This window comes from Apis mellifera, linkage group LG7 (assembly GCF_003254395.2).
Source record: "Apis mellifera strain DH4 linkage group LG7, Amel_HAv3.1, whole genome shotgun sequence".
Lineage (NCBI taxonomy): Eukaryota > Metazoa > Arthropoda > Insecta > Hymenoptera > Apidae > Apis > Apis mellifera.
The window spans coordinates 8,488,067-8,501,534 of record NC_037644.1 but is presented as its reverse complement, the minus strand read 5'-3'; the positions used below and the strand labels follow the sequence as shown (position 1 = coordinate 8,501,534).

At 37.5% G+C, this 13,468-nt stretch overlaps 1 protein-coding gene across 1 annotated transcript; it reads right to left on the bottom strand.

Moving 5' to 3' along the window:
- Nucleotides 1-2,039: 2,039 nt before the first annotated feature.
- Nucleotides 2,040-7,908, bottom strand: LOC725064 (vesicular acetylcholine transporter). The gene is made up of 3 exons (XM_006562557.3): nt 7,771-7,908; nt 6,699-6,893; nt 2,040-5,715 (listed from the first exon to the last, which is right to left on the bottom strand). Exon 3 carries the CDS (start codon nt 5,526-5,528, stop codon nt 3,774-3,776), a length of 1,755 nt encoding a protein of 584 aa, XP_006562620.2. The 5' UTR covers nt 5,529-5,715; nt 6,699-6,893; nt 7,771-7,908; the 3' UTR covers nt 2,040-3,773.
- Nucleotides 7,909-13,468: the final 5,560 nt, after the last annotated feature.

Below are 13,468 nucleotides of genomic sequence, written 5' to 3'. Positions count from 1 at the left end.
TTGTACATGTAGTTATGATACAGTACGATATTAAATATAAATATATATATATATATGCAGAGAACCAGTGTAGAGAAGTATTAGAATTTCCACGTTCTATACACGTTCTATTCTACCTATTTATTTATTTACGAAAAATAGGAAAAATATTCGTTGTACTATGCGAAGATACTACAGGGACGATGTTTGAAAAAATCATTGAGATTACAATTAATGTTTAACTGTTGTTATATAACGAAAGAGAAATAATAATAATTAATATCTTTATCCTTAAGAGGCTTGACAATGCTTGCTCGTTTATTACGAGGGATACAATATATTCCGATACTTCTGCTACAACAATCTCTGCCCGTTACACTTTTAAGATATATTTAAACAATATTGCAATGTTTAATCTTGTAACGTATGTACACACACTCATCAGTAGAAAAATTCTAGAATAATCGATCGATAATTGAAAATATTGTAAAGGAAAGAGTTTTAATTCTTTTTTTTCTTTTCTTTTCTCCCCGATGCAATGCATAATTTGATAAAACAATCTTACGTATATATCACGAATTTTCATGGATTTTCGTTTCATCGACGGTTTTATTTACTCGCTTTAAAGCTAAGGATCGTTTGTTAAATGGAGGCCAGCTCATAGAAACGAAATTATCAATTATATGCTTATATACAAGTCGTGTCGTGACGAGTGGGCAATATTGAATGGAAAATAGTTGAAAGCAAAAGTGTTTGAGTAAATCCATTTTCCTTTTAATATCTATAGCAACTGCATTCATAGGTTATGTTTTACCTTGAGGACAAATATCAATACTGAGAAGCAACAGTAATTAGAAATCTTTTATCAGCAATTCTTTATAATTGGTGATGCAATTGTATTATGAATTTGAGGAGGATTTTCGATCAATAATCCTACTTTAAATCGATTTTTTACATTTCATTTTATCATTAATAATTCTTCATTTATTTGCATTACACTTAACATCCTTCAAATCCATTAGGATCAAATTTGAATAATTACAAAATCTCATTTCATCCATATTTTTCAATTAAAGATCTTTTAGGATTTTATTCATCTTTAATTTCCTTATCACTTTGGAGATCCAGATAACTTTAAAATTGCAAATCCAATAAATACACATTAAAAAAAAAGAAAGGAAGGGAGAGAAAAGATCTGTTAATAAACTATTTTCTACGAAAAATAATAATGCATCTCGAAATTAATCTCATATAATAAAAATCTTATTAAATCTTCGTTCTTTTCTTAATTTCTTTCTTAAATTTAACGAATCGAGATAAAGAAAAATCATCTAAAAATTCCAAAAATATTTATCAAAAAAATAAAACACGTGCGAAAATAAATAAAATATTATTCCCCACTTGCCACGAGATCCTCTGTACATTTATACGTGTATTATATAATTATCTACAAGTCTATCGACGAGATGAAATCTTCGTCTCTACGGGGGAAAGATAAACGAAAGATACATCCTATGCCCTAAAAATACAAGATATAATTCCTAATTCCTACTATCTGCTGCTTTTCACTCGAGTGTACACGCCATATGTTTCAGGGACGATTTGCGAATTTTCACGAGAACAAGGGGGAGAGGAGGGGAGAGGGGGGGTAAAAACTCGAAAGTTCAGGCACTGTGAACTCAAAGCACTCATTTCGAACGATTTCGAGGGATGCGAAAGGAACGAGCAACGTTCAAGGATTTCGACCTGTTTCTTCTCTTTTTCTCTTTGAATTATTCTAAACTGAAAATGCACTAATGTTGTGCATTTATTTTTCGAAAAATTTTGCTGCTTCGATCAATGGTTGGAATCATTTCGAAAGCCTTGGGCTGATCGTTTGCCATCGTTTGCCATCCCGCTGGAAATCGTCCAATTTTTTTTTCGAATCGCGCGCCGACGACACGTTCCGCTCGCGGCATCTCTGAGTATTGACGAGTAGGTACGAAAATGCGATTCGGACACGAGCGTAAAATTTAACGAGCCTCTTAAATTTCTTCTTCTTCCTTCTTTTATTTTTTTTCTTTTTTTTTTTAATTTACGATAATCTTGTGAGAGACGTTGCTCGATTTGTGAAGAAGGAAATCAAGAATATCGAATCAAGAATACGATTTATACGATTTTGGATATTTGGTATCATTTGTTTTTTAATTCAATCATTCTTGGACATATTTCTCAACAGAGTTTGAAAGAATCATAAAAGATCGAAATTAGGAATAGATACGATTGATTGATATGTATAATATCCCGTGAATGTGAGAGATATAATTTTGCACGCCTCGAGGGAACAATTTCGAAGGACTCGTGAAGCTTTACGTGCGAATCTCTGACGCATGGTATAATATTTAAATAGTTGAAATATGCATACACGTATTTACATAATAGATAATAGGAGACTACGTAATTTTGCCTAAATATTGCACGATTCTCCATCGAATCGAATCGAACGAACCTACGTACGAAACTAATTTCGTTAAATCATTTATCAACGATGATTTAAGTGAGAAAAAAAAAAAAATTCTAAACCGAGCCAACTAACTAAGCATCCCGAATACGATACTCGATATTAAAAATTATAAATATCAAACTGTATATAAAATTTCTGATAATTCTTTACAACGATTCGAAATCGAAAAAATTCCTTTCCCTAAAGAATCAACTATTATTAAAACTATGATCGACTTCGGGGTCGATGCAAACAATTCGCGATAAAGAATCAAAAATATCGACCGATGGTAATAAGGAGATGCGATGATTCGTGGATATCGATCGATTTCCAACAGTATCGATATGCATCGCGCGTAAAGGGAGGAGACTGGCTCCCTCCTCCCTTATGTACAACTATACAATTACCTACGTGAAAGCCTCCTCCATAGCTGCTAATTTGTCGCCTTAATTAGTGATATGCTTGCTTCCGTTTTTTCAGCAATTGAAACATTGAACGAAAAGAACGAATAAAAACTAAACGATTTTGCCGATCTCTGTGGCAAACGCGCAAACACGAGGGCCCTTGCTGAGGAGAAGCCTCCGATTGCGATTTTTCTTCCTCTTCTTCTTCTTCTTCTTCTTATTCTTCTTAAATTCGATCCTTGACATTTATCGATGATATCCTATTATCTCTCTTTCGTTTCGTTTCATCGAAATGTCACGCTCCTATATTATACTTCATGCTTTCCAATCACAGATGACGATTTTATATTATCCTCGATATTTCTCCGACAGCTATCCATTTGCTTCACGATTCTTTTCAGGAAAGTGTTTCGAGAGAAATTCTTATTGTGTGTTTTATCGCATTCGTCTCTCTTCGAAAAGAAAAAAAATAAAATAAAATTCGAGAGGAAAAGAAGAAGAGATATTAATCCAACAGTTTCGATTCATCGATCGTTAAATTGAATAAAGAAAGATAATTTATTATTAAAAGGATTGAAAAATAAACACTCGTCTCCCTTCAATCAATATTTTTAATTTCGAATCAAGAAACGTAACAAGATCTGACTAGATCACGGAAAAATGATAAAGTCTCCGTTTCGAATAACAATTCACGCGAGGACGAGGTGCACTTGTCGATAAAATCATCACAGAACAACTCTTTCGTAAAATTCTCGAGATAGAGATAGACAGACAGACAGACAGAAAGAGAGAGAGAGAGAGGATCGATACCTAATGCGAGGGATAATAATAATTCTTGACAAGTGGAAGCCTATCTCGAAGACTATTTCGCGATATTCCAAATGGCGAATGCATAATCCAATCACGAATTAATACATCCCTTGCCTGAACGGATTGCTATCTCCGGAGGGTTTCTGATCGACATTGCCAGGCCTCCTGAACGGATTCACGTCCACTTGATGACCTCCAGCCTGCTCTTGCTGGGCGTACGTCATCCTCTGCTGGGTGTACGCCACAGGCTGTTGGTAATTGGCCGTTGGTTGTTGCTCGTACACGGGCGGTTGTTGCTCGTAGCCTGGCTGAGTGTATCCAGCCGCGTTAATATTCTGCCCGTAATCGTAATTCTGTCCAGCCTGGTAATTCTGCTCTTGGTAACCTTGGTCGACGTTCGTCTCCATCCTCGCCTGGTTCAAATGGTTGCCCACCTCGCCCGAGAGGGGCCTCTGCTCCTGCAACACGTACGTCTGGTACTCCTTGTCGGGCGGGTTTTGCATCAGCACGTCCGCCTCGTCCTGGAACGGCTTGAAGTCGTAGATGTGCCTCAGGTACATGAGCACGGGCGCGTAGAGGAGGTTGGAGAACGCTATGCCGATGTTCAACGCGGTGAAACCGATCGCCTCGACCACGCCACCGGCTATGATGGGTCCGACGGCGTACGCCACGCTGTACGAGATGTCGGCTATGGCGTATATGCTCCCGTAGACCGAGACGTATCTCACGTCGACCAGGTAGCCGAGAGTGGGCAGGAGAGCCGTGTCGATCAACGCTATCCCGAAACAGATGCCGCACAATGGGATCATGAGGGCGCCGTAGCTGCTGCAGAACGGTATTATGAAGCAGCACATGCCCTCCAACGCCAACCCCGACGCGGCCATCAACCATTGTTGCTGGGGATACTGTTTGGCCATCTTCACGGTGATCATCACGCCGAACACGTGGGGGAAGAAGGCAGGTAACCAGATCATCCCCATCTTCCAATTGTCCCGGGTTATGTTGTCCTCCATCCACAGGGAGATGGTCGGCTCGAGGAATGCCAGAGCGACGTTCGACATCATCAGAGCTCCAGCGCAAACGGCAATGTACGGGTCCATGAGCAATCGCCAAATAGGTATCGTTTGACGCATCTCCCCTTGCCTCTGCTTCACCTGCTCCTTGACCGGCTTCATCACCAGGAGCAGCATCACTCCGTCCGCCAGGCTGATGAACGCGAGGATCAGAAACGGGACCTCTTTGCCGGCGAACTGGTAGAGGGCGCCGCCGAACGGAGGCGCGACCAGGCAGCCGAAACTGATGAAGGCCAAGGCGATCCCGAGCGCCTTCGATCGTTCAGCCTCCTCCGTGTAACGGTCAGCGATCATTGCAAGGCCGCTGGTGTCCGCGAAAGCGGAACCGACGCCCTGCAAACTCCTCGCGAAGAACAGGACCCCGTAGCTTCGGCCGCAAGCGAAAACAGCGGTGGACAGGAACATGATGCACAGGCCTATCATCATGGGTATGTCGTAACCGATCCTGTCTATCAACGCGCCCGAGAACGGGTTCACCATCAGTTGGACTATGGCCTTGGAGGCGAACAACACACCGGTGGCCGAATCTTGGCCGTGATGGGACGGCGTCCCGGTGGCGTTCACCTCGTCCTCCTCCTCCACGTCGCCGAACGCGCCCACGTATTTCAGGTAATCGGGTATGATAGGCACTATCACCATGTACAGCATGTTGTCGAGCAGCAACGCTATAGAAACGATGATCAGTACCAGCTTTCGCTGGGCCTTCGGCTCCTGCAACTTGGCCCACACTATCTCCTTGAGCTCGCTCAGCTCAATGTTGAGTATCGGTATGGTCGTCATCGTGCCCGGCCGATCTATGTATATATCTCTCCTTAATGACCGAGCCTTAACTGGCACGTCCTCCGGCAGAGGGGGGGCGGGAGGAGGACTAAATCACGCGATCACTGGATGATCGACCTTGGGAGCGATCGTGACGAAGGAATCGTCGCGATTGGGGCGGCGCGCATCAGGCCGGGCCGGGGGTAACCTACAACAGATCACCGAATTGGCACGGTTAACTCGATCATCGAAATCATCGCGCTGATATATATCTCTTCCTTCCTTTTTTCCCTCTCTCTCTTTAATCATTTTTTTCACGTGGCAAGAATTTTCTTTTCTTTTCTTTTTTCGGAGAAGGAAAGGGGAGCCCTGACCCGGCCTGATCGGTTTCTCATCAACCGATTTTTCGTGAAAACCCAACCCGATATTTTTCCAACGAGAGATCGTCCATCATCTTCGTATCACCGACGATTTCGTTTGTCGATCCGTAGTTTTCTCGTTTCGCCGCGCACTCGATTCCTTTCCTTCGCTCGTGGCGGGTATAGAAGCGAACATGACACCGGGTGGAGGCTCCCCCTCGACAAGGCAGCACGATCTGTAGCCAGGCTACCTACATACAGGCCTGGTACTGCGTATCGTGTTACGAAGAGATAAAAACACGGGGGTCTCGGCGGCGAAACGAGGGTGAAGGTCGAGTTGGTATGGACGGTATGGCTTTATTCTATAAATGGGGTGCGTGGTAATTATTTAACGAACCTTGCTGGTCAAGGAAAGAAAACACGCGAAACAACGATGGGAAAACAAATTTTACGTGATTATAGATGATGAAAATTTATTCAAAGTTGTATACGCAAGATGAATAACTGATAAGAGAGAAAACAAAGTGTTCCAAACTGTGTATTATATATATATATATATATATATATATATATATAATAGATGCAAATTAGTCGACACATTTTGAAAACACAGGGTTGAACAGAGCGGATTAATTATTTCCGTTGGAACGATTCATTCGGTAAACTGACATCCCTCCAAACATCGTTCGATGCGTGTCCGCACCCTCGTTTATTAATTAACGATGACTGGTCGCCGCGCGGGGACCACTCCGTTAACTTCGTCAACGATCGTCAACGAGGGCCTCCACGAGGACGTGGCGTGCACGAGGAAGGGGAAAATTCGTAAACTTACCGGAGTTATTGGCGAATTTCTGCCTGAGGGAAGTGGCGAGGCGTTGGGGACCCGCCAAACTGGGAAGTCCGGCGAACAAACTGCTCAGTTTGGAGGCGACGTCCGGTCCGACCTCGGCCCTCGAGCCGTTCACCGACTCCTTAGCTTCTTGCGTCCCCGGGCCCTCCACCTTTTCAGCCGAATTTCTAACCGAGCCTGAAACCAAATTTCAATTAGTTCGATTACTTCGAGAAGAGGATTTTCGATATCGTGATTATCGAAAATAATATTTCCTTTTATTCTCGAGGAATGGTGTTTGAAGAGGATCGACGATGACGATACTGGGAAAGAAAAAGGAGAGAGAAAGAGAAAAGGAAGGGACGAGTAATTTCCAGGGAAGTAATCAAAAAGTTGTCGGTCTTTAGCGTGTTCCACCTATGCCGCGCAGCCAATAATTTTGTCCATCTCTTCTTCCACGAAACCGACACAATTTTTCCTAACCTATCTATTATCTTATATACGCGTTCAACTCCCTGACCAATCTATATTTAGAGTTTAAACATCTATCTATAACAGTCCCTATACATACACCCTCGCGTCCCAAGAAGAATGTGCACATGTGCCCGACTTCCCAAGATAATTTCCCATCATTTGCCATCGCAGCAATATCATTATTTTCAACAGTATCATGACCTTATATTATTATTCACCGTCCTTCCACCATTTAACGTTCAAACAAAACAGCCGATCAATTTTCCAACGATTTTCGAATTTATCCCTCTTTCTCTCCCCCCTCCACCTAGAATTCTATATTTCGAATCATACATATACATATACATATACTCTCCAAATACAGTCCATCATCATCACTTCGAAATAAAAATCCAAAAAAAAACACGAGTACTTGCAAACAATCTTATCTTACGTGTACTTCCTCCCCTCCCCCTCCCCCTCTTTTAGAATACAAAACCTGACCGGTGACGTGAACGATGATCGTGACATCATTGATGTACGAATGAACGAATGTTGACGAAGGATAAAGGATTGAAAGAAGAGGAGGAAGAAGAAGAAGTCAGAGAGAACTCTTACTTACTGAGACCGAAGGGCTCCCGATGGCAGGGGCGTCTCGGCGTGTCTCTCCGTTGGGGTAGCTTTGGAACGTCTGCCCTCAAAGTTCTCCCCGCCACCGGCTTCTCGCGTCACCCTCTTCCCGTCCCAATCAACCCCCTCGCTCGCCGAGGAGGCCTTTGGAGGAGGCAGCGTGATGGCAGGGCGCAGCCGCCGTTTCCAGGATCCTGGGATTGGCCGCTGCCGCGCGTCAACCCCCGAACCAACCCTCCACCATCGCGTCCGCAACCCCCTCAGAGGGGAAAGGAGAGCGAGGAGGGCGAGGAGGGGAGGGGAAGAGGAAGCGCGCACCAGGTATAACTGACGACGATGCCGGTCGATGCTGCGCGGTATTTCCAGCGAGGCAGGTCGATATGTGCCTCACCTGTGCAAACGTGGGCCGCTGCCTGGAGGAGGGGAAAAAAAAAGGGGTGAAAGCGTGGCGAACACGCGAGAGAGAGAGGGGCCCCTTCCCTCCCCGATTTTTTAGCGACGATTATTTCGAGTTGGTAAGTGAGGTGTTGTAGTTGTTGGACGATAGGAGAGTTTGGATTTTTTTTAATTCTCTCGAAATTTTGAATATTTGTTAATTTAAGAAGGTATTTTTTTTTTTTCGAAGATAAGATCGTTGTGAAATGTCGATATGATAAATTAATATATATGTATTTACATTTATATTAAGGAATTTTTATGTATTTAATGTATTTATTTAATTTTAGTAAGTGAAATTAAGTTAATAGAAAGTTTTATTTCTATATTATATTTTCAAAATATATACTTATTCAAGTTCATTAACTCTTTTTTATTCAATAATTTTTTATTTAAAATTTTCAATTTTCAATTTGATGATGATTTTTATATTAAGTATATCTCATAATTTTCTTAAATAAAAGTTTAGGATGAAATATAAGAAATAAGTTGTTGTAAATAATATATTAATATTAGTAAAAGGATATTCAATTAATTGTTTTCTCAAAGTCAAGTTATTATAGAATAAAATTATTAATAAAAATTCAGTGATAAATTTTATAACTAATCCAATTACACCACCTAATTTATTTGGAATTGCACGTAAAATTGAATGTGCAAATAAAAAATATCATTCAGGTTTAATGTGAATTGTAATACTAAATTGAGAAAATGTTGTTTTTAGTCGTGATATTAAGATCGTTGTACAATGATATAGTATTTTTAATCGGATGTTTAGTTTGTGTCGAAACGAGTTGTAAATTTGATCTCACTCACACGTGTATTGGAACAAATTAAATTGTTCCCAGCTTCGACTATAGATATCTATGTTATTTCGATTGGGTTTGGCGATTCTATTTCAATTTCGTTTTTCCCATTGTTCCCTCATAGTTGGAATTTTTTAATGGATATTGTTAGATATTTTTGATCGAGTAGAATATATTATATTGCTCATTATATAATAACATAAATCAAGATATTGAAAAAGAAGAATACACTTGATGATAGGATTGTGCTAATGAATTTTAAAATTACGAATTTAAATTTTTTAACGCAATTGTTTCTCTCTATTTTTAAAGGATAATTTACATTCTTCTAATTATTTCTTCGACTTCATATCATTTGAAACGTGGAGATGCTGAGAAGAATGAAAAGAAATTTCACGAGTCTATAAAAATTGTCTCTAAGAATATCTTATAAATAAAATATTTATATTTACATTCTTGCACGTATAAATTGTCTCTTCCTATTAATAAATAATTTATACCTCGATCTGGTGGATCCAAAATGATTTGTCGTCAACAAATTTTCTTTTTTTTCTACTTTCGTATATCTCGATGAATGCACAGATATTTCACAATACTATCGATCCCCTTCTCCCCGTATTATTCTCACCAACCGGTCGACTCTCACGCTTCTCGCTGTAAGGCTGTTTAACAGAACATGAGGCTCAAAATGCACGAGCCAGGAAACTGGTAAAGCTTCTCGCGAAACTTGGTCACGAATCCTCTTCCCGTGGTCGAATCGCATCTGATTACCTGCAAATTAAAATACCAGCTTCGATGAATTGCTAAATCAAGTGTTTACACACTGGTAAAAATTGGAGTTAATCCATTGGAGATTCTTTCTTCGTTGAAACGAAATCTTCCTTCCTTCCTTGATTAAATTAATTGATTAAATTAATTGAAAAGTTATTGACTCTCGTTTTTGGAAAAGGGAATTTTTTTGCAAAATTGAGATATCTAGAATTCTAGAATTTTCTGTGTAAATATGAAACGAGGAGAATAAAAGTAGGACAAAGAAGAAAGAGTTTAAATTTTTGTGCATTTAGAAGAGAGCGTTTGATTTTGTGGATATCTTGAGAAAATTTTCGTTAATTCTTGTGAATTCATGAACAAGGGATTTCTTTTATCAATTTAATCGTGTTTCCTCTCTTTTTCTCTCTCTCGTGTTTTTTTTCTATAATGAATCTTAGATTTCGACAATTCTTAATTTTAAGAGATAATTAGAAATAAAGAAAAAATAAAGAACCTTCTCTGTGCCAATTAAAACTACTGTACTAGCATTAAAATACGTTAAAAATACAACAAACTTTCTCTCTGGTGGATGATTTAATGTAAAAATACTAACCGTCCATTCAGATATCACGAATGAAAAACGTATTTTCAAGACTGAATTTCATATAATTTTACACAAAAGGCAGAAGAGTGCATTTTCTTTTTTTTTTTAAAAAAATAATTGAATCCAACCCACGTATTCATACATTGTGATGTGCAGTAACAGCGAAGATAAAAATGCAGGATGAAATTCACTTTTCCAAATATTTTTTACATATTTTAAAGTATAAAAAAATACGAAGAGAAGAAGAAGCAACTTTCAAGAAAGGGATTAAAATAATTCTAATTTCCATGCAAATTAAAAATTTTTAAATTCCCATTTTCCCCCAAAATCGAATTCAATTTACAAATTCAATTAACTGTTAAAGATTAATTTTCATCAGATAATTTATCGAGAATCTTAAAAAAAAGAAACTAAGAATACACGTTTATTTAAATTATTATCCCAATTGAACAAAGAATTTCTCCACTTCTTTCGAGCAACTGTTTCAATTTTTTTAAACAAGATTTAATCTCTCTTCTTCAATCTCGAAGAATTTCACTTGATATTAAAAATGGAACACCCTGTACATTTAAATAGGGAATATATTTTCGGATAAATGGATCCTTCTCGTGGAAATTCGTTCTGTTACACTCTGCTCTCATTCGTTGAAGTTTCCAGCAATAGGAGATCCCTCTTGGAGTTGATCTCTCTGAAGAGACATGGTTGAAAGAAAAAATATATATATATACTTTATCATCGTTATAAATTTAAAAAAAAATTAAACCGAATAAATTAAAACACATTAAATAAAAAATTCACAAAAAATCAATTACTCCTTATTATCACGATCCCGAACAAAATTCGCATAAATTGTTCATTGTCTGGCTCGATTGCGCGGTTTACATTGAATGAACTCGGAGAAGCGTGAAACAAAGTTGTCTTCTTTCAATCGGCCCGATTTAATCAGCTTGGAAATTGCACAGCGGCGAGAAGACCTCCGTGCACCGTGTTGGAATTTCTCACATTAGTTTGTTCGTGCCTCTAGTGATTTATGGCCGTTCCTCTTAACCCGTGTTTCCATAGTTAAGAATCAAAATACAACGAAATTATGTATTTTTTCATTTATACGTATAAAAACATTTATATCATGCGAGATCGGTTGGAACTTTTTTTTCGTCGTGAGAATTAATTTAATTATTTGATCAAACTTTTAAAATCGAGGTTGAGGTCGATCTGTATTATTAATATATAAAAAAAAGTTTTAATTTATACACGAATTTATAAGTTTCGAGCAATGAATCGTGAAAAGTCAAAAGTTTTCAACTTGAGAGATGGAGAACTTAAATCACTCGTAAATAATAATCTTTAATTATAAGAATCTTCAATTAATGCTATTTCAAAAAAAGGAAGAAAAAAATTATTAAAATTATTTTCAAGCAAAAATTGAACATTTTCTGTCGTTTTTAATCTTATTGAAATTAGTTAGCATTAGTTTTTGAACGAACGATTATATCTTGCTAATAGTACAATGGAATCTCCATTATCTCAAACTTCTTTTTCTAATGAGAATCAAATCAAATCAAGAATCTTCACATTTCAATGCGTTCCTCCACCAACGATATCTTTCTCATCACGATCTTTTTACCATATTGGATTCAATTCCTGTTCCCCTTCCATTTGTCTTGAGCAATCTTCGTTAATCTCTTCAATTTCACGGAACAAAAGCTTTCTCTGATGCGTCGTTGCGTCATCGATATAAATGAAAATATTACAGAGATTTTTCGTAATGAAATCTTCAGATTCGTTAAAATATTCCGGGCGAGAGGAGAAAAATTAATTCTTCCTCGCCAATTAATCTGCAAAAATATATATCATATTGCATTATTCAAAACGTCTTCCAAAAAGAAATTTCGAAACGGTGATAATTAAATTAATTGAAATGTTGTAAACGATCCAATAATCTTTGAGTGGAGTAACATGCAAATGTTCCACGAACGGATCGTATATTTTGTTTTTTACGACAGTGGAAGATGGGCTGTAACCCTTTTTTATAACCGAAATCTCGGCCGAGATCTCACCTCGATGCTTAATTACGTCGAAGTGATAAAAGTCAAAGACTCGGACGTTTAACACCGTGTCGACGAATCAAGAAGAAATATTGCAACGACGACGTTGCGGAGATTAAAATTATTCCTGCTGGAAAGATTTAGATCAGAAGATATATTGTATACCGTATGATCTGTATTTTGGAAGGAGAAGAGAATGTTGGAAATTGGAAGAGATAGAAATTTGGAAAACGTTGAATAGAAATTGTTTTTATGGACTCGATGTCTCAAACTTTGACAAAGTTTAATTGTTATCCGAATCTTGATAATGTTACGAAATAAAACATTGTTAAATTGAAAAAATTAAATGTAATTTCTATCTCGTTACAAGATTGTTGATATATTAAATTGATATATAAAATAATTTGAAATTATTATTGAACATATTATTTTTCACTTTCTAAAATTATCTATTGTTATTATTTACCTGATCGGAATACAATCAATCGTACTTTGCTTCTTTTTATAATGAATTGTTTTAATTACACCGTTTCTTCTAATTAATAAATGTAATAAAATCTTCAATTATTGCTCAATTATTGAATTTTTCAAACTTTTAAACGTTACTTTCTAACAAGCCTCGTCGTTAATTTTACCTCGATTATAAAATTATAAAATTATAATTTTTCAATTCAGTGGCCAATATCGTTTATCATTTTATATTAACGTGAAGAGATTGTTTCGTTTAAAATATCATTTCTAAAGAAACTCGATACTGTAATGTATACTTTTTTTTTTTTTTGTTTTGTAATAAAATATTCGTCAAGTCATCTCGATCGATCGTAATTGTATTGTATTAATCATAATAATTATTTTCTACATCGAGTAATATTCAATTTGTAAAAAAAAAAAAAAAAAAGAAAAATAGAAGTGAAATCATGCGTGTACAAGAAATTACAAGATTTCACTGGTGTGTAATATTTAGAAAAAGTTCATTAGTGCTAACGAAGCGAGATTTCACATGTTGTGAGAATTTAGGATTAATTCATCAGCTATAATAAATCTTACTTA

What these genes read in the sequence shown, in the direction of transcription:
- LOC725064 (XM_006562557.3), bottom strand. Translation starts at nt 5,528, where the DNA reads ATGACGACCATACCGATACTCAACATTGAGCTGAGCGAGCTCAAGGAG.